Source organism: Stegostoma tigrinum, chromosome 8 (assembly GCF_030684315.1).
Source record: "Stegostoma tigrinum isolate sSteTig4 chromosome 8, sSteTig4.hap1, whole genome shotgun sequence".
Classification (NCBI taxonomy): Eukaryota; Metazoa; Chordata; class Chondrichthyes; order Orectolobiformes; family Stegostomatidae; genus Stegostoma; species Stegostoma tigrinum.
Genome location: NC_081361.1, coordinates 56250950 through 56272968, shown reverse-complemented (window position 1 = coordinate 56272968; position 22019 = coordinate 56250950). Strand labels below are relative to the sequence as shown.

The window sequence follows — 22019 nt, the reverse complement described above, 5'->3', positions numbered from 1 at the left end:
TGATGCTCCACGCTGCATTACCTCAGCCCGTCATGCCCCACGATAGTTAGAATCTTCTGGGGCGTTGCTATGGAAACCGAGCGGACATGCAAAGTCTAAAACGCCCATACGTAATAGCCAACCAATGGGAAGGAGCCGAGATGACCTCATTGCTATTTCGGGTCTATTACCAGTTGCAGATAAGCTTGGGACTCACGCTGCAAGTGCTCAGAGCTGAGTGTGAAACAAGCTGGAGGAACTTGGTAGTTTGAACACTTTTCTTTTGATTTGGTAGCATTCTTACTGAAAACTGGTACAGCAGGAGAAATTAGTGGGAAAAGAAATCAACTGATTTCCCAAATTACGTTTCTATTATTGAAATTGTGAGCTTAACAGGTAACCGAGTAGACTTATTCGAACTCTTCAAGAACTCTGTTACATCTATTTTAAAACACTTTTGTATCAAAGAGTTTTCTTCCATCGGTATTCTATGTCTACGAAGATGGAACAGCCATTCTACCACGACGATGCACTGAACGCAGCTTTTGCACAGCCTGAAAATAGTGGTTATGGATACAGTGCGAAAATGTTGAAACAAAATATGACTTTGAACCTGTCTGATCCAGCGAGCAACTTGAAGCCCCATCTGAGGAACAAGAACAGTGAAGGTATATTAACGTCTCCGGACGTGGGACTTCTCAAACTCGCATCACCTGAACTTGAACGTCTTATAATTCAGTCCAGCAATGGACTGATCACCACCACCCCAACACCGACCCAGTTCCTATGCCCCAGAAATGTCACGGACGAACAGGAGGGTTTTGCTGAAGGCTTTGTCAAAGCTCTTGAAGAACTTCATAAACAGAATATCCTGCCCAACGTGACATGTTCAACTCCGTCTGCAAATACGGCGATCGCGGTTTCTGCCTCTCTGCCCAGTGCAAGTACTGTTTACAATTCAAATTTGCACCAAGAGCCTCCGGTCTACGCTAATCTCAACAATTTTAACCCTAACTCGATCACCGCGCAGCCTAACTACAACGGCAATAATATGAACTATGCAGCACCCCAGCATCATCCGATGAACCACCAAATGCCTGTGCAGCATCCCAGACTTCAGGCATTGAAGGAAGAACCTCAGACGGTGCCCGAGATGCCCGGGGAGACCCCGCCGTTGTCTCCTATTGACATGGAATCTCAGGAACGAATCAAGGCCGAGAGGAAGCGAATGAGAAACCGCATCGCCGCCTCAAAGTGCCGTAAAAGGAAACTGGAGAGAATTGCCAGGCTGGAAGACAAAGTGAAAACCTTAAAGGCGCAGAACTCTGAACTAGCGTCCACAGCAAACCTGCTGCGAGAACAGGTTGCCCAGCTGAAGCAGAAAGTTATGAATCACGTAAACAGCGGCTGCCAACTCATGCTAACGCAGCAGCTGCAAACGTTTTGATTCAAGAACTGTAGTGGAGAACTATTGGTGAACAAATGCAAAGAAGAGGACTGAATTAAATAGATCAAGACAGAAGAAAAGTCCTGATTGCGCCCTGAGCGCGCATGTACGGAGGAAAACGTGGAGGACTGTGCTTGATGTAAAAAAAAGTCTGACTGAAATGCTGTTTGCGGCAAAAAAAACTAAATTTCGAGTCATTGTTTTACTATGACCAAGTCTTGCATGGACCGAAGCAGTTCAAGATCATCCAGTATTACAGAATTAAAAACTGCGATAGAGTAGATCGCTTCTGATGTAGTATAATGTGGGGGAGGGCGTGGGAGGGAATAAAGGGAGGTTAAAGCTTTTGAGGTCGTTTTGCCTTGAAAAATGTACAGACTATGTTTTGTTTCATGAAAGATGATTTCTGTCAACAAAACATAACCGCTTCAAGCGATAGCCTTTGTAAGTTATTTTTATGTTGCTTATTGGGGCAAAACCCAATTTATTCTTGTAAATAAGAGATTTGGAGGACTCTAAGTTTACCATTTGTAATAAAATATATAATTTTTTATGTTCCGTTTCTGAGAACTTCTGGAAAAAGTTCAATTATATTTAAGAATGTATAAATAAAGTATTTGAAAAGATACGTATATTTTGTATTCTATTTTCTTGGCATATAATGTTCAGTGATATTGCAGCAATTCTTAACTGAGGAGTGAAAGTATATCTAGCATCAAGGATGTACAGAACTGTCCTTTGTGGTCAAGTTTCTTTCTAACAAACTTGAAACAGGCGAAATTCGCGTGTTCACTCTAACTTGCTAGGCGGAATATTCAGAATGAAAACATTTTCTTATAGAGTTCACAACATTATTCGAAAATAATATTGGGCGTTTCAGTTTCACCTTTTGTTTTTCAAAGGGTCTAAATGTACACTATGACTTGGTGCTAAAGTCTTATTGCCGATGTCTTTGCTCAAGAGCAGCAAACTATTTTTAATTTATAATGTCCTATTAATGTTATTTATAAAGTTTTAAATTCTTCATAATACGTCACATAAGAAATCCAAAATAACCCTACATACATTATTATGTATGGACTGAATAAAATCTTCATGTTAAATATTTGGAACAAATTAAAGTCTAGCATATGGATTTAAGGAGGCAAATGGGAAGTTTGAAAAACTAATTTTTGTCTTAATGTTTGTAATTTAAATGAACTAGCTGTTTCAGATTTACAATCCCAGAGATCCATAATCTCTATAGAGATCCGTTTGTTCGATATGTTTCTTATGAAGTGTTAAAATCCTTCCTAACAGAAAATTAAATAGTTAAGACTGCATATCACTAAATCTAAGAGAAGCAATTCAGAAAGGAAGGCTGGTTATTAAAAATCATAAACTTTGGCTCTAAATAGTTTTACCATAAATTGTGCTTTACTTTACAATTAGAATCCTTAGTGAAAACTGGGAAGTCTTGTGAAGTACTCTGCTGGGAATTATACGCTTCATTGGGGGTAACAGTGGATACGTGTCCTTAAATAACTATGGTACAAATTATGTAACTTAAGGTGACTTATTTTAAAACGCGGTGAATTACTGACAGGGGTCTTTTTTTTGTAAAATGCACTGCATTTTCAGTTGATTGTGGATATCGATTTACTCAGCCACGAGTTCGAATGGTCGTCAGTCTTGCACGACAAGTAAATAAAAAGTAGAAAAGCCAGGAACAAATTGAAATACAAAATTTCAATTGAAGAAACTTTTGAAATAACATTCATTAGTCATTGCATGCACCATAAAATTGAATTAGGTATTGTTTCAACTTTCTAAACAGTAATTGACATTCAATTTGTAACATTTTACTGTACAAGATACAAATTGACTCCAAAATCGTTGAACTACGTTAAAGTATACCACAACAACTCACGTTTATATAGCCTCGTTACCGCAATTGCAGTCTTAAAGGTGCATTATTCCATTTTATTTAGAATAAAAGGCAAACACAACTTGTTAACTGCATAAAACATGCACCAAAATTTCGAGTTCACAAAGTAAATAACATTAGCCACTGATTCTTGACTGCTGAAGCAGTAACTTTTATACATTTAAAAGCTTGTGTATCCTGTCCAACGGGATTTGCCGGTTTTGCTCGGATTTTTGAAATCAGGTACAATTGCATTTAACTGTTTATTCAAACAATTCTTGGACACTAAAGTTCTGATGAAGTGACACTCAAATGTAAGTTTATAAACAATTTAAATACAGTTTGAAGTACAACAGCTGAGAGTTCTTAGCACCAAACAGTCGCATGGTCCCTCCACTTCTTTGAAATAAACATCGAACAAGTTAAACTGCTACTGAAGCTGTGTAACAATCACAAAAATCAAACACTCGCTTAAGCCCTCTAAAGGTAGAAAGTACTTCCAACCCTCCTGTAGTAAATTTCAGATTAATTTTATGCTTCAAAGAATTAGCCAATGTGGTATCTGCAACGGGCAGGAAAACTTGGCTCTAAAATGAGACCTCCCCTTAGTGAGATTTTTGAAAAGTTGCTGCCGACGCAGACCTGTTACTGTACAAGCAACAAGTGGAGAAGGGAGAGGAACAGCCGGAGTTAATACGCCTCATTTGTTTCTTTTTGCTGCAAAAATTAAAAGAAGATAAGTCTAAGTTTAAAAAAACCCAGGAAAGCACGTTAGACTACCCGGGAGTTATTCCCTTGTAAGGTCTTTGCGCGCTCGTAATTCACGTCTTTGTAACCTCGCGGGTCGTGCGTGTCGGGGGCGTGCTGACGTTAGCCGCCTCGCCCGGGAACGTGGGCGTTCTATTGCCAAATTTGGAAAACGCGGTGATCTCAGCGTCTGAGCTTGCGGAAGAGTGATGTCACAATGGAGGTGGGCGAGAGCGGTGGGTGTCCGTGGGTGGGGGTAGAGGTCCGTCAGTATTGGGTGGGGCTTTCCCGGAAGCCCAGCCCCACAGGCTGCTCTGATTGACAGCCGCCATAGGGCGGGTTTGCAATCTGACAGTCACAAAGCTGCGAACACACCTGCAGTGGGGGTGGGGTACAGAAGGGAGGTTGAGTAAAGTTGCAGTCAAGCAGCACCTCCCTTACAACCTGTATTACCTGATCGACCGAATACAGCCCAAGGGACAACCATGTCATGTGTTCAGCTGAATAGTTATTGCCAGTTGTTACTTTTGAAAGGACACCGACATGGCAAAGCTTTTATGTATCGTCTTGCTGTAAATGAGACCGAAAATACCCTAATTAAGACGATGGAGTTTTTAATATTTGCGTACTGCCCCGAAAGAAAATCCTAATACCAGGGTTGTCACCGTCCAAAACATTTACATTTAAATACAGCACGTGGTGAAAATTTGCAATGGATAATGCTGAGTTCAAATTAGTTAATGGATTAGAAATTAATTTGTGTTATAAGGAGTGATTTTTAAAATGTTGACTTAACCTCTGGTTAGTTATATCCAAATCAACATTTTAAATAGAGTATTTAAATATTCATCAAATTTATCTTTTTACTATCATTAGTGTGAAAATTTATATAAATTTTAAGATTAAGATACTTATTGACTATAACAAATTGATCACACTTGCACTAAAACAAATCAGGTAGGTTCCAAAATACACACTTATTCTGCTTTTATACAGTAAGAATGTGAGATTAGACATAGAATCCCCATAGTGTGAATACAGGTCCTTCTGCCCAACAAGCCCACAATGATCCTTGCAGCATGCCGCCAAGACCCATCCACTTATAACCTCAATGTAGAGCTGGATGAACACAGCAGGCCAAGCAGCATCAGAGGATCAGGAAAGCTGACGTTTCGGGCCTAGGCCGAAAATGCTCAGGCTGTCCTGATCAGAAGGCACTCAATGTGTTTAGCGTAAATACAGTGAACAAACAAAACTAAAACAATGTTAGTGGCTTCTGGCATAATGTAGTTAAGCAATATTCTACAAATTTATTACAAAAGGGTCAATAATTTCAATTGGGGCAGCACGGTGGCTCAGTGGTTAGCACTGCTGCCTCACAGCGTCAGGTATCTGTGTTCGATTCTGCCTTTGAGTGACTGTATGGAGTTTGCACGTTCTCCCTGTGTTTACTCTAGGTAACAAGGTGTAGAGCTGGATGAACACAGCAGGCCAAGGAGCAGGAAAGCTGATGGTTTGGGCCTAGGCCCAAGACATCAGCTTTTGTGCTCCTCTGATGCTGCTTGGCCTGCTGTGTTCATCCAGTTCTATACCTTGTTACCTGGAGCAAACACAGGGAGAACATGCAAACTCCACACAGGCAGTCACTCAAAGGCAGAATCAAACCACAGTCCCTGGCGCTGTGAGGCAGCAGTGCTAATCACTGAGCCACTGTGCTGCCCCAATTGAAATTATTGACCCTTATGTAATAAATTTGTGGAATATTACTTAACTACATTATGCCAGAAACTACTAACATTGTTTTAGCTGTGTTTGTTCACTATATTTATGCTAAACACATCGAGTGCCTACTGATCAGGACAGCCTGAGCATTTTAGGGCATGTTTCACTATCGAATGGTAAACAAGTTGTGATATTCCCCTTAGAAAGGAGACTAATTAACACCTATATCATTTCAATCTAAATTCTTATCTCACTTCATTTTCAGAATAAAGGAAAATTGCATTTTCGTAGACATGCTTACAATGTGTGAATTTTTCTTTATTTAAAATTAAACAGAACCTTTCAATAAAATAACAAGTATTTAACTAATAACTGAACAGTTAACAGAAATGCTTTTTAAATAATGCATCAAATATTCACCTAATTAAACAAAAGCAGTACCACTGCTCATTATCAAGTTCTGTGTTATCAACAGCCCATGATCAACAACCAGGGATATCCAGAACAACAAAAATGAGTATCTTATTTTGCGGTAATCACCCTTCAGAGGAGAATCAAGCAATTGTAGAAGCATTACTGCAGGCAAATTCAAAAGAATAGGATTTACCAAGACTTTTGGAGAGGAACAGAGAAATAAGCTAGAAATAGGCCTGAGCCCACAAAATATTCCTCCATCAATGGGAAGGACAGAAATGGATATAAAGCCAAAACAAGAGGACAAATGGAAACAGAGATAACAAAGTGTGGAGCTGGATGAACACAGCAGGCCATCAGCAGCATCTTTGGAACAGGAAAGCTGAAGTTTCGGGCCTAGACCCTTCATCAGAAATGGGGGAGGAGAAGGGGGATCTGAAATAAATAGGGAGAGACGGGGAGGTGGATCAAAGATGGATAGAGGAGAAGATAGGTGTAGAGGAGACAGACAGGTCAAAGAGGTGGGGATGGAGCCAGTAAGGGTGAGTGTAGGTGGGGAGGTAGGGAGGGGATAGGCCAGTAAAGGGAAGACGGACAGGTCAAGGGGGCTGGATGAGGTTGTCGGACAAATGGAAACAGGCTGGGTGTGAGCTTGAAAGAGATTACAGATGCAAAACAGGATGAGGCATCAAAGAGTTTTCAAAATAAAGATGTGGATTTTGACTTTGGGATGCATGAACCAACTGAGGTAGTTTAGATAGTAAATATAAACGCTGAGAAAATTGGAGCTTCCTTTTAATGGATTTGCTATTGATGTCCCTTTTTGTCTATCTCTATTCCAATGGATAATTAAACACTGCTTTCAAGTTTATACCTGTGAATCATCTTGCTTTTAGAATATGTAATGTTAGGTCCCTAATATTTGAGGCTCCTAAACATCTCAAACATAAGCATATGTACGTAAAACACACAAGTCATTCTTTAAAATGAAATTTACTGCATTTCAGCACTAAATTCAAATCAGCTTCAAGTAACGGATGTCATGGTGCCTCAGTGATCATTGCTGCTGTGTCATGACACCAGGGACCTGGGTTCAATTCCAGCCTCAGGCAACTTTCTGTGTGAAGTTTGTGCATTCTGCCCATGTCCATGTGGCTTTCCTCCTGTTGTCTAAAATATGCAGATTATGTGAATTGGTTATGCTAAATTGTCCTGTAGTATGTAGATTAGGTAGTAAATGTGGGGTTACAGGGATAGGGAGGTATGTTCTTTGGAGGTAACAAGATGTAGAGCTGGATGAACACAGCAGGCCAAGCAGCATCAGAGGAGCAGGTAGGCTGAAGACCCTTCTTCAGTCTAGGCCCGAAACATCAGCCTTCCTGCTCCTCTGATGCTGCTTGGCTTGCTGTGTTCATCCAGCTCTACACTTTGTTATCTCAGATTCTCAGCACCTGCAGTTCCTACTGTCTCTGATACTATGTTCTTTGGAGGCTCAGTGCAGACTCTATGGGCCAAATAACTTCTACCTGCACTGTAGTGATTCTATGAATGGGATATACTATTGCACAATAGGATTTATTATCTCATACAAATCCATGTCTTGCAAGAATATGTGTGCCTGCCTGCGAGCTGAGTGTATGGAAAGACTGTGTAAGAATATTGGCTTAGTTTAGGGGGAATGGGGTGAATTTAAATAGCAATTGCTGTTTCTGATCAAGATGGTGAGGTATTGCTTGATGTACTCTTTTCTCTTTTTACTCTTTTCTCTAATGAAGTAGGCCAAAGGATGTTCTACAAATCCTGATTTTTTTTGGATTACAATTTTTGAAATAAATTCATAACACAATCCTTTTAGGATGAAGCCAAAGATAAGGCTTATCAACAAAACGTTCAAAATGTGGGGATTGGCTTCACTATTTCATTCACACACAGAACAAAAAATGATAAAGGGAGAGGAGGAAGTTTTAACTAATGAATTTCTTTTGAAAAGTCAAAGATATTGGTACTGGCTGAATCCAATATGGTAATATCAAGATAACAAAGTGTGGAGCTGGATGAACACAGCAGGCCAAGCAGCATCTCAGGAGCACAAAAGCTAACGTTTTGGGCCTGGACTCTTCATCCCCTCATCGATGAAGAGTCTAGGCCCGAAACGTCAGCTTTTGCGCTCCTGAGATGCTGCTTGGCCTGCTGAGTTCATCCAGCTTCACACTTTGTTATCTTGGAGTCTCCAGCATCTGCAGTTCCCATTATCACTGGCAATATCAATGTGGGAGACTATGAGCTGGCTACATGATGACACTGTTCCTTTAACAGATCTATTTTGTCCTGTTTCTCTTGCAGAGGGGTGTTCTCACAGTGGTGCTGAAACTTCTCTCAGGCACTCTGTAAATACTGACACACTACCCACACCCCCCCCCCCCCCCCCCCCCGGGCTCCCTGTAAATACTGACACATTCTCCCCCCAGGCACTCTGTAAATATTGACACACTCTCCCTGGGCACTCTCCTACAGGCAGTTGGTAAACAACTTTGAATTCACTGAACTTTTTATAAAAAGTAAGACAAATAATTATGAATGGGTGGGACCTGACTTACACAGACCCAGAAAACTTTAGCTTTGGCTTTTAATTAGTTGAGTAGGGTTATACTGCCTGCTGGAGCTTTCAGCCTGAATTCTCTGCTGCTAGAGTAAAGTCTTAGACAGAGAGATACCCCTTAAAAATCAAAATTGGCAGGTTATTTCTTTTGATGTTTCTTTTTACTGGACTGGAGAGAGACAGCAAGTGAGAATAATGTGTTGTTGAATGGCCTTTACCAGTGGTAGGTTTATTGGATGTTGCTTATATTGGAACAATTGATGATTAGTGGTTAAATAATACATTATCTTGTCAAGTACTTCCATAGAGTAAAGCTATGCCAATTCTTCTTTTTGTTTTATTTTAACTGTGCTGTATAGATTTAAGGTGTGCTTTGATTAGAGCTTAGTAGTGGACTAACTGAATCACATCTTGAACACAGCACCGTCCACTTGCCTTTTAAAAAAAAAGTTAGGGTCTAGGCTATCTCTTTATCGGCGCAGGCTTGGAGGGCCGAAGGGCCTGTTCCTGTGCTGTAGGTTTCTTTGTTTCTGTTTCTTCTACACACTTTGGGCAGTTTGGTCTGATCCACAACAGCTAACCCTGTAGCAAACCTTTTCCTAGGAGCTGGGATGCAGACGGACGATAGTTAAGGTGCAGTAATATCTCTTGCACACAAAGATTGAGTCCAGCCTGGAGGGTATGGCCAAAATTCTTATTGGAGGTGAGACCTTTCAAGGAGACAAAATGAACAGATGTTTTAGCTACTACAGTCTGCAGTTGCTCTTCTCATGAATGTTAAGTCATTGACTTGGAATCACAGAATTGTAGATTAAAGCAATTCAACAACCTCAGATTTCACTCATATGACAAAGACAACTATTTAGATGCTGAATATCCATCTTTGTGGGCTAATTGGAAGATTGTTAAGCAAACATTGTAGTTCTGTCTCCCATTTTGAGATTCCAATATGAGATGATGGGCTCATTTTAACATTAAGGATCCCTTTTCCAGAGCTAGGTGGAAGCAGGCAGCTTGTTTCCAAATCCTTTGTGTTAGCTTTTACCAAAATATTTGTATTTTGCAAGTTCAGAGCTTCTGAAAATACAATTATGTGATCAACATCAGCCATTTTAGAATTACAGTGAGGATGACATTATTTAACAGAAACATTTTAAACATGAAAATATAGTAGATAATACAATTGCCTTTGAGATTTCTCTTCCTGCTCTCTGACCATGACAATAAATATCCTGTGGTATTGTGACCAAGAAATATGTTAATTCCTTGGTGACCTAATTGTGCTGTAAACTCTTTGGAACCTATGTGCATTAGTAACTAAGTCTTCATGGAAGATTAATCTACTCACTAAATTATGAGATGTGTGGATATATCTTACACTGTTCAGGTATATACAAGAAAAAGTTGTGTTTCTACATCACGTCCCATAATCACGGGTTATTTCATGTGTATTAGTCCAATAAGTACCTCTGAAATGTGGTCAAGTTTGTAATGTATGAAACATCTTTATATTGCAATATGTTAAATTCACTATGGTTCACTTGCTTTCCTTATACAGCCCAAAATTGCTTGATGGTGCACATTTCTCATCATAAATTGCGTTCCAAGACATTTTTCAAACCAAATCTGCCATTTATAGCAGTAACTATAATTTCTCCTGCTATCATGAGGAAGTTTGGCTACAATGGGTTTGTTTAGGCCACAAAATAGAGATTAAGTACTATCCATCCGTTACTTTGTGGCTGTCCAAATTTTTTTGGGATGAATTTGTGCAATGCAAAGTACCCTATCTAATGGTTTTCATCTACTGCCCTTTATTGCCACTCTTATGTTGATGCACACCCAGGATTGTTTTGGCTGGGTGCCAAATGACACTTTAACTGCACATCAACAATTCCATTCTATATGGATTAACTCCAAAGATAACTTAATACATGCCAATTGAGATTTATAAAAGCATCTGCATTGAGGAGTAATATCCATTTCTTTATGTACCCAGATGAAAATCAGCACCACTTACATTTCTAATTCTCAGTGCTCTCCTGACTGTTTCTCTCATCACAGATCTCAGTTGCATCCTTTGTGGCTACTCACAACTCCTCCCCAGTACTATCTTTATTTGGGGGAATAAAACTGGTGCATGCTGAGGATAGCAATTCTCAAAATCATTTTGCTGGACCCGGAATTCAGTCCTTAAGAAAGATGCCAAATTACTTGTCCCGTACACTGATAAAGTAGCATGAGAAAGGAACTGGGAAAGAACATGGAAAAGGAGTGTCAGCATGACCAGCCCAAGTGTTTTGATGCCCTAGGACTCATTGAAACCATCACTATTTTTCTTTTTATGGTTCTTAATTTCTTTTTGGGTTGGCACAGTGAATTGGGGTTAAGACTTAAACTTTGAAAAGCTGCTTGTTTTAAAGGAAAAGAGAACAAACACAGATATTTGCTGTTGCATACTGACCTGGAAGATAATAAAACTTAATTACTGTTCTGAGGACACTGCAAATGAGTCAATACTGAGCTGTTGCTATGCTAACAGTAACAGCCGGTTGGATGTCGAATTGGTCAGTCAAGGGAGGGTCAGTTTTAATCAGCCAATCACAGACAACATTGGTTTAAGGAACAGGACAACTGGTTCTGACTGGGTTTTTTTCAGGACCAGAATGATTTTGGGAATCACTTGGACTAGCACTTACTGATTTGATTATTTTGAGAAATGAGTCTCAGACTGTAAAATATAAGTAAATATTTCTTAGGAGTCTGCAGAAATGTGAGGTGATTCACTTTGGGAAGAATAATAGGAATGCAGAACACTGGGTCAATGGAAAGATTCTTGGTAGTGTGGATGTACAGAGGGATCTTGGTGTCCATGTATATAAATCCCTGAAAGTTGCCACCCAGGTTGATAGTGCTGTTAAGAAGGCTTATGGTGTGTTAGGTTTTATTGGTAGAGGAATTGAGTTCTGGAGCCGTGATGTCATGCTGCAGCTGTACAAAAACGCTAGTGTGGCCTCACTTGGAATATTGCATGCAGTTCTGGTCGCCCCATTACAGGAAGGATGTGGAAGCATTGGAAAAGGTGCAGAGGAGATTTACCAGGATGTTGTCTAGTCTGGAGCGAAGGCCTTATGAAGAAAGGCTGAGGGACTTGGGTCTGTTCTCATTGGAGAGAAGGAGGTTAAGAGGGGATTTAATAGAGACATACAAGATGATCAGAGGATTAGATAGGGTGGACAGTGAGAGTCTTTTCCCGAGGGTGATGACTTCAGCTTGTACAAGGGGGCATAGCTACAAATTGAGGGGTGATAGATTTAAGACAGATGTCAGAGGCAGGTTCTTTGCTCAGAGAGTGGTAAGGGTGTGGAACGCCCTGCCTGTCAATGTAGTTAACTCAGCCACATTAGGGGCATTTAAACAGTCCTTGGATAACCATATGGATGATGATGGGATAGTGTATGTGGATGGGCTTAGATTAGTTCACAAGTCGGCGCAACATCGAGGGCCGAAGGCCCTGTTCTGCACTATATTGTTCTATGTTCTATGAAATTGTTTGCAGCAACTAGTGATTTTGGAAGTTTAAGAGAGACATGGATTGAGATTAGATTATAGATATTAATTACAATACCTAGTTGTTTATTCCTGTTACGCTAAAGTTATGTTACTAAGAATAAATTGTTAGTTTTTGTTTAAGCTATAAGCTTGATGTCTGCAATCTGTCATTAGTAAAGTCTGGTTTGGAAGAATTTGGCAATTTTGAGGTAATTGAATGTTTACATTTCACTGTATTATGAATCCAGTAATAGTGAGTCCCTTGATAATGAGGCTTGCTCTACCTGATTCGGAACACTAGCAAAATGGGATTTTGGCATCCTACCCTCAGCTCACATTCAATGTAGATAAAAATTATATTCTAGAATGAATTTTTATCTTTATTTTCTCAGCATACAAAATGATCAATTTCTTGTCTCTTACATACTTATTTGGCCAAATGGTGGATTGGGACTGAATGCCAGCAGGAATGGGAAGGAAGGAAATTTAAAGCCTCAAGTGAGCTATGTGAAGTAAATGTTAGTAAGAAGAAAGAGAAGGGTGAAGAATGTGAACAGACAAAGGAGGAGAGATGAAAAGGAAATAAAAGTGTGTTAATGTAAAGTCAGGAGGAAAAAGTGAAAAGCGTCTCCATGTCATTGAGACACTGTACAAAAATAGTTAAGAGTCTGATATGCAGACGTAAATGCCACACAGATGATCTTGCAGTGTAATGATGGGAAGAGTAGGCCACTTTGTCCATATTTTAATCATCCCTTCATTGCAGCATTGAGTTGATCCATAAACTAATGCACGATTTTTGTGACATAGAATCATAGGAATAGATTTTCAACGTGGTGTCAGAAATATCATATCCACATGAATTCTGGGTCCCGATACTTTGATTGACTTGCATTGCTCTCACAACACAAATCTGAAATTCAAATTGTCTAATCTATCAAGGTAGTGAGTTTAATGCCCAATTAAAAGCACCAATCTTTGCCAGGAATTGCTGAATGGCTGGTGTCAGCATCAAAACCAGGTGACAGTCAAGGTGTTGCTGCCTTGACAAAAAGTTTAAGCTGCTTCTTAGAGAACCATCAGCAATCATAGGTGTCAAAGGAACTGCACAGGATAGAAGGCATTTAAGTGGAGGTTCTTCAACGGTCACTTTTAAATCAATGGAGAGAAAGCTTCTGATGGTCCCACAAAGAACCACATTGCCTTTCAATTTAATTTCTCTCAAAGTGCTTCCATTCACATGTGAACACATGAAATGACATTTTCCATGTTTGCCCATCAATATGGCAATGTCATCTGCTGTGTGATATATTAAGTGCCTTATGAAGGTCGATATAAATATCTACTGCAGTATTTCCATGAACACAGGAGTTTTTTTAATGTATATTGATCACTCTTTCCAGAGAAAAAAATACTTATATCACCCCTAGTTTTGCCTTTTGCAACACAGAATCTACAGCACATTTGCCTTACTGAAATTAATTAGAACACTTTACAAGATTTACTTTTTGATTCTGTTTAATGTTCAATGTGCAATAATTCCATTAAAATTACCTCCAATGTACTTCCTTACAAGAATGAAAAGTTTAGGGGACACAAGTATTGCTTCTCAATTCAACTCACTAAAACTAGAGATCATTCAGGTAGCTCCTTTCTGTGTGCCTCTGTGACATCCCTACCTTTGTCTGCAAGAAATTGAACTTTATTATAAAATTGGTAGGAATGATTGACAGTGTTCTACCTGAGTTATGATAATACTGTGCCTACTGCACTTAGACATCAAAGACTTTTACCTTACATAGTTATCACAGTTACATTTTTGAGATATATTTTTTCAGCTGCTCAAGAATGACATTCTGGAATTTTTCTGCTATATCTCTTTGCCTCTTTACCTGGCTCTCGTCTTCTCTGATCAAACTTTTAGTTCTCAGTTCTGTTGTGGCTTGGTATCAAGTTTTATTTCATAATTGGTCCTATAAAGACTTTGAGACACTTTTCTATGTTAAAGGAACAATTAAAGTACAAATTATCACTGTTGGTCAACATCTACTAGTTTTGCAGACTGATATATTGCAGGGTCACAAAATGCAAGTTTGTAAGGAAAACCATGAAAATCGTCGAAATTTAAAATTTAAACCAAGATCATCATCTTCGGTTTGTTGTCTGAAGGCAGGTCCTAATCACAGAATTGTGACTTCCAACATAGGTAGGATAAGAAACAGGTTCTGGACTCAGCCCAGCACAAATAGACATCAAACACTGTGCTAATGGTACAAATATGATTTACATCCAGCTATCCAGCCAAATGAGCTAACCACCACCCCTAAGGAATCTGATTTGCTTTGCAAAACAACCTCTACATGTATGTTGTAGTTTGAATCTTGATGTTAGAAGTTCCAATTTTTTTCCATCACATAGCTGCTCAGGAATCATTCCACTCTTATCGCCTGCCAATTGCATATGATGGAAGAATTAAATGTTGATCCCCGTTTAGCCATGTTATCAATGTACCTTCATTAGTCATCCAATCCTGGAGTAGAACTTGAAGCTGGAGCTTCTGCCTTGAGGCGGGGATACTACCCATTGCACCACAAGACCTCTAAGTTTTATCCAACTACACTGAAATTTCTCTATGACTCATTCATATAATTGCCTGACTGCTTACTGCGTCACTTGGGTAATTAGGCAAGGATATTCAATTCCCAGAAATTCAAACTGATCTGCTGTGAAGTGTAGTACAGTAGACATTTTCTTTATATTGAAATAGAAGACATAAATATATCTGTCCAACTAACAAACTCTACTCCTGGTAAGCAGCTTTAATGAAATTATTACTTAAGTTATAATTAATAATATACATACACTAAATGGTAAAGTACTGGGGAGTGTTGCTGAACAAAGAGACCATGGAGTGCAGGTTGATAGTCCATTGAAACTATAGTCACAGGTGGATAGGGTAGTGAAGAAGGCATTTGGTGCGATTATTTATTGGTCAGTACCTTGAGTATAGGAGTTGGGAGGTCATATTGTGGCTGTACAGGACATTGGTTAGGCCACTGTTGGAATGCTGCATTCAATTCCTGTCTCCGTGCTACAGGAAAGATGTTGTTAAACATGAAAGGGTTCAGAAAAGATTTACAAGGATACGGCCAGGGTTGGAGGGTTTGAGCAATAGGGAGAGGCTGAACAGACTGAGACTATTTTCCCTTGAGCACTGGATGCCGAGGGGTGATCTTATAGAGGTTTGTAAAATCATGAGGGCATAGTAATGTGAATGGTCAAGATCTTTTCCCCAGGGTAGGCAAGTCCAAAACTAGAGGGCATAGGTTTAAGGTGAGGGGAAAAGATTTAAAAGGGATTAAGGGGCAACTTCTACATGCAAGCAGTAGTGTGTGTATAGAATTAACTGCCAGACAAAGTGGTAATGGCTGGTATAATTACAACATTTAAAAGCGCCTGAATGGGTAAATGAATAGGAAGGGTTTTGCGGGACATGGGCCAAATGCTGAAAAATGGGACTAAATTAATTTAGGATATCTAGTTGGCATGAGCAAGTTGGACAGAAGGGTCTGTTTCTGTGTTGTACATCTCTATGATTCTATTTGTACAAGGGTTCCATTCATTCTGAAAAAGAAAATGCTGTTTTTAAATGTTCAAGGAATAGAACTTAATGTGGTTACAACCCATTTAGAGAATCCTGATATAAAACAACTTTTAAAATGATGTAATTTTAAAACAATTCATTTTTAAGAGTTTAATTCTTCAACTGAGATCTGTGTGGAGAAACAACTTATGATTTTTTATTACAGGCTTAGTAGAATGTAATTTAATAAAATTAAGTAAAAATTGAGGTCTCCATCAGCAGTAACTTGTCTGCACAGGAAACTGCTGAGTACGAAAGTTTTACAGCTAATTTTGATTTAAAATTATAGGTTTTCTTTCTATAAGACAGCAATTAACCAAACATTAGTCTTTAAGTCAGGAGAAGAGAAGTTTTTTTACAGCATTAACTCATGGGTATACAACACCTGAGGAAAGCCGTAGCTGGTTTGTTGGTGCTGGTTTAAATTGGTATTTTTAAGCTTGTGCCAATCATTTTCAGGAAGCATAAACAAAGGCCTCTCTCAGAGGTGCCCTCTCTGCGCTGAACGCTGCTTTTGCTGCAGTGGGTGTAAGGTGGGAACTTGGTTAGTTAGAAGGGGTTCAGTGGAAGGGGATATATATCGGTGGGGGTGTGGGGGGTGTCCTTTCTTCTTCTACTGTGTTCAGACGTCTACATTTGGCTTTCTCTCTGCATTCCCCTTGCACCAGCGTAAGATGCTCCCGCTGGATCTGCTCTGCTCCGCCTGTGCTTTTTATTTCATTTTCTTTTTGCTCTTTTTTTCACACCCCCACCCCCACATCACCTCCCCCTCTCCCCCCTTAGCCCCCACCCCTTTAGGTCCAAAGGAGAATTCTGGAACAGCGTCAGGCACAGGCGCAAGTCCTGCAGAAACAAACCCTGGAACAGGGTGTGGTTTGCAAGACCCAGAACAGCGTAGGGGTTGCAAGCCCTGAAGCAGCACATAGGCTGTGAGTCCCGGAACAACGCAGGCAGTAAGCTCCAAAGCAGCATGTGAAGAAAGCAGCCCCTCTAGAAGCAGGCAGCAAGTCTCAGGCGGAGATCGGTGCAGGGGATGTAGTCCTGGAACTTACCTTGCAGCAGCTAAGTGCCAGCATGGAGTGGACTGGAGGCTTGTAGCTGAGCGAGTCAGCTGTTGGATCGGGGTCTGGTGCAGGTGGTCAGACCACGTGCTGAGGCCTTGCATTGAGTTGCTACAATGTGATGTTGTTTGAAATTTTTTACCTTATTCTAGTGTCAATCCTTGAACAATGTTTGATTTTTAACTTATTCTTTAAACTGTGTTAAGTAATGCAACTACATTTTATTCTTCTGTTGTATCCAAGATTTGTACCTTGGCACTTATACCCAAGATGTCACCATAAATGGCAGACATTGTAAAAGCTTTTCGTTGTACTCCTACAATGGACCATGTGGGTTGAGCTCAGAAACAAAATGGAAACAAGCCACACTGCTGGATGTGTATGATATACTCCCAAATCATAGGAAAGAGTTGGAGGATGAACTATGTAATAAATTTCTCCATACAAAACTCAAAAGAGGAAAATAGTGCACTTCAATGACCCAGTTATCATCTAGTATATAAATATTGTCCTTGGGTCATCGGGAAAATGCAGGAGAGTGGAGCTGAAGATTATCAGATCAGCCATGATCTCATTGAATGGCAAAGCAAACACAACTGGCTGTATGGTCTACTTCTGCTCCTTCTGCTCCTGTGTCTTTTGGTCCTAAAGTCTTAAATGGAGCTGGGCAGGTGGATGATACAGCACAAGTTCTTAATGAGCTCTTTGTCTTTGACTTCACAAAGGAAACAATCTAGTTATAGAGGACGAGTGTGCAATATTAGATAAAATAAGCACAATGAGAAGGGAATCATTAGAGACAGTGACTTAACTGAAAGTGAATAAATCATGAGGGTCAGATGAATTGTATCCCAGACTGTTAAAGGAAGCCAGGAATGAAATAATGTATGCTTGAGGAGCATTTTCCAACCCTCATTAGATATAAAGAGGATCGGAGATGAGCCTTGTAACATTATTCAAAAATGGTATGGTATGGTATAAGCCAGTCAATCTGCTCTCATCAGTGTGCAAATGGAATTCGACACAGAAAAATGTGAGGTCATGTACTTGGGACCCAGCTATTCACAATGTATACCAAAGATTTGGTGGTGGAGCACCAAATGTAATACTTGCAAATTTGTGGATGATGCAAAGTTAAGTGGCAACCTATGTTGTGAGGAAGATGCAAAGTGGCTTCAGAAAGATTTGGATAGGCTTGGTGAATAACAAGAACGTGGCAGATGGAATATAATGTGGAAAAGTATGAAGTGTAGTAAGTTATATACCAAGATAATAAAGTGTGAAGCTGGATGAACACAGCAGGCCAAGCAGCATCTCAGGAGAACAAAAGCTGACGTTTCGGGCCTAGACCCTTCATCAGATGGGTCTCGGCCCGAAACGTCAGCTTTTGTGCTCCTGAGATGCTGCTTGGCCTGCTGTGTTCATCCAGCTTCACACTTTGTTATCTTGGATTCTCCAGCATCTGCAGTTCCCATTATCTCTAAGTTATATACCAGCTTGGTGGGTTACCCACAGTTAAGTGGTAAGAGGTCAGAAAATACAAAGGGACCTAAGTGTCTTCTTCCATATATCACTGAAGGTGTATGAAGCTATTAGGAAAATTAATAGAATTTTAAACTTTATTTCAAGAAGATCTGATTATGGGAGTAGTGAAATATTGCTTTAATTGTATAGAAACTTGTGAGACTGCAGTTATGCAGTTTTAGTCTCCTTATCTCAGACAATATATCGTCGCCTTAGAGGGAGTACAATTACACTCCACCAGACTTGTTCTAGGCGTGGTGGGGCTATCTTATGAAGAGAGATTGGGCAAACCATATTCTTAAGTGTTTCAAACAGTATGAGATGATCTTATTGAAACTTAGCAAATACTTAAAGGAATAGACAAAGTAGATGCAGGTAAGATGTTATACCAGTTTATAAATCTAAAAACATTGTGGTACAATTTAAAGATAACAGAGATACCACCTCAGTCCAAGATGAAGGGAATTTATTTTACTCGGTGATTGTGAATCTTTGGAGTTCTCTACCACAGACTGCTTAGTATTTGAGTGCCTCTAAGGTAGAGATTGATAGACTTATGATTATTGATATCATAGAGTTACAGGGAGTGGATTGGGTAAAAGCATTAGCTATAATAATTTTGAATGGTGGGGTAGGCTTGATAGACTGTATGGTCTACCACTGTTCCAATGTTCCTAACAAGGCAGGGGGTTGCGCTAATTATAGGAGGACCCTGGGAAGTACCAAACATCAGCAGGACCTTGGTGTCCATATTTACAGATCCTTGAAGGTAGCAGGGCAGGTAGATAAGGTGGTTAAGAAAGCAGCTGCGACTCTTGCTTTTATTAGCCAAGAGATAGAAGATAAGAGCACTGAGGGTACACTAGATTTGCTTGAAATCTTGGTTAGTGCATAACTGGAGAACTGCATGAGTTTTGATCACCAGATCATAGGACAAATGTAACAACACTAGAGAGGGTACAGAGAAAATTTACCAGGATGCTGCATTGGCTGGACGGATTAAGTTATGAGGAATGATTGAATAGACTGGGGTTGTTTTCCTTGGAGCAGCAAAGGTTGAGAGGGGATTTCATGGAAGTGTATAAAATTATGAGAGGTATAGATTGGGTTGATAGAAAGGCCCTCTTTCCATTCCTCAAGAGTTCAATAATAAGGGACATGGATTAAAGGTACATGGTGAAAGGTTCAGATGCAGGCTGAGGAGAATTGTTTTCACTCAGAGGTTGCTTAGAGTCTGGAATTCACAGCCTGAAATGGTAGTTGAATGAAATAAAACTCGTAACATTTAAGCAGTATTTAGGTATTCATTTGTGCTGCAATATCCTCTAGGGCTATGGAACAAGAGCTGGAAAATGGGATAAGTGCAGTCACATCTTTGTTAACTGGATGGGAGACAATCTACTGAATGCCCGCTTTCTGTTTTGTGAACTTGTATGAACCTATGAGAGTTCAATTAGCAGGGACACAGATTTAAAGTGATCAGTAGAAAAATTAGGGGGGGAATGGAAAATCTTTTTTACCCAGAGGGTAACAGGTGTCTGGAATTTGCTGTCGAGTTTGGTGGCTGAGGCTCAAGACCTTCATTCGTTTAAAAGAAACCTGGATCTGCAACAGAAGCTGCAAGGCTACAGGCTAGTTGCTGGAAAGTGTGAGTGAAATGGATGCTTAGTTCATCCAACCTGTACAGACATGGGTTCTTTCCATGTTGTAACCTTTCTATGGCTCTATGGTCTGTAATTATTATTATTAGCTGTTGTGCTCGATGTGAGAAACTTCTCGCCTCTTGTCATTCACTATTGACATCAGGTTCTCCAAGCTCAGGTATAAAACCACAGGCAAAATTCCCTGTGGCCAGCACCTCAGCAGATATGACCCTAATGTGACTTTTTTTAATGTTTAACATGAATCATGCTGAAAGGCCTTTCTGAGTGAACCTTCCTATTTGTCAATTTATTTGTAGATTCTTTCTTACTTGATGAGCATTTGTTATGCCCCAGTTGTAATGTTACTTTAATAAAAGATCCTTTGAAGTATGCACAGACAGCAGAGTTTCACTTTAATCAGAGCTTTTGTGCTCCTGAGATGCTGCTTGGCCTGCTGTGTTCATCCAGCTTCACATTTTATTATGTCAGAGTTTCATTTTAGCTGTCTGAGCTGGATTCAAGCTGAGGTCCCAGAGGTGTGAGGTGAATGTTCTGAACAACCATGAAACTCGATGTACTTGCTTAACACTCCATGAAAGTAATAAAAGGATCCACCTACAGACAGATACTCCTACTTTACGTCTAACTGTCAGTGACTGTTACTGTGCTACTAATTAACCAGAAGTGCACTGGGGGATTTCTGCAAAGATCACAGGGGACAAAGCTTTTCAACAATAATCTTATTTCAGTTTCAATTGCCCACATATAATTAAAGTAATCATCGAGACGTGTGCTGTTTGAGGATTGTCCAAAATACAAATCAGACAGCCATAGAGTCATATAGCGTAGAAACAGACCCTTCAGTCCAGCTAGTCCACGCCGACTAGGTTCCCAAAATAAACTAGTCCCATCTGCCTGTGCTTGGCTTATATCCCTCCAAACCATTCTTATTCATGAATCTATCCAAACGTCTTTTAAAAATTGTATCTGTATCTGTATCCACCAATTCTCTGGCAATTCATTCCACATATCAACTACTTTCTGTGTAAAAGTGTTGCCCCTCATGTCCTTTTTAAATCTTTCTCATCTCACCTTAAAAATATGCCTCCAGTTTTGAACTCTCCCAACCCAGGGAAAAGACCCTTGTCATTCAGCTTATCTATGCTACTCAGGATTTGATAAACTTCAATGAGGTCACCGCTCAACCTCCTGTGCTCCAGTGAAAAAGTTCCAGTCTTTCTAGTCTATTTTATATCTCAAACCCTCCATTCCTGGCGTCAGCCTAGTAAATCTTTTCAGAATGTGCTCCAGTTTAATAAAATCCTTCCAGTAACAGGGTGATCAGAACTGCACACAGTACTCCAGAAGATGCCTCACCAGCATCCTATACACTCTAAACATGACATCTCAACTCCTATACTCAAAAGTCTGAGCAATGAAGGCAAGTGTGACAAACATCTTCTTAACCACCCTGTCAAACCTATTATGTAAATTTCAAAGAATGATGTACTTGAACCACTAGGTCTTTCTGTTCTATAACACTTGCCAGGGCTTGATCATTATTTGTATATGTCCTGCCTCTGTTTGTCTTACCAAAACACAATACCTTGCATTTATCCATATTAAATTCCATCTGCTACTCTTCAGCCCATTGACTCAAGTGATCAAGATCTCTTTGTAATCTTAGATAATCTGCTTCACTGTCCACTATATCACAAATTTGGGTGTCATCTTGATCAGAACAAAGAGAACTTGGAGCGCAGGTTCATTGAAAGTGGAGTC

The 22019-nt window shown here is 39.8% G+C and overlaps 1 protein-coding gene across 1 annotated transcript; it reads left to right on the top strand.

The window, feature by feature from the left end:
• Window positions 1-190: 190 nt before the first annotated feature.
• Window positions 191-2054, top strand: jun (Jun proto-oncogene, AP-1 transcription factor subunit). The gene has a single exon (XM_048538725.2). The coding sequence runs from the start codon at window positions 470-472 to the stop codon at window positions 1424-1426; it is 957 nt and encodes a 318-aa protein (XP_048394682.1). The 5' UTR covers window positions 191-469; the 3' UTR covers window positions 1427-2054.
• Window positions 2055-22019: the final 19965 nt, after the last annotated feature.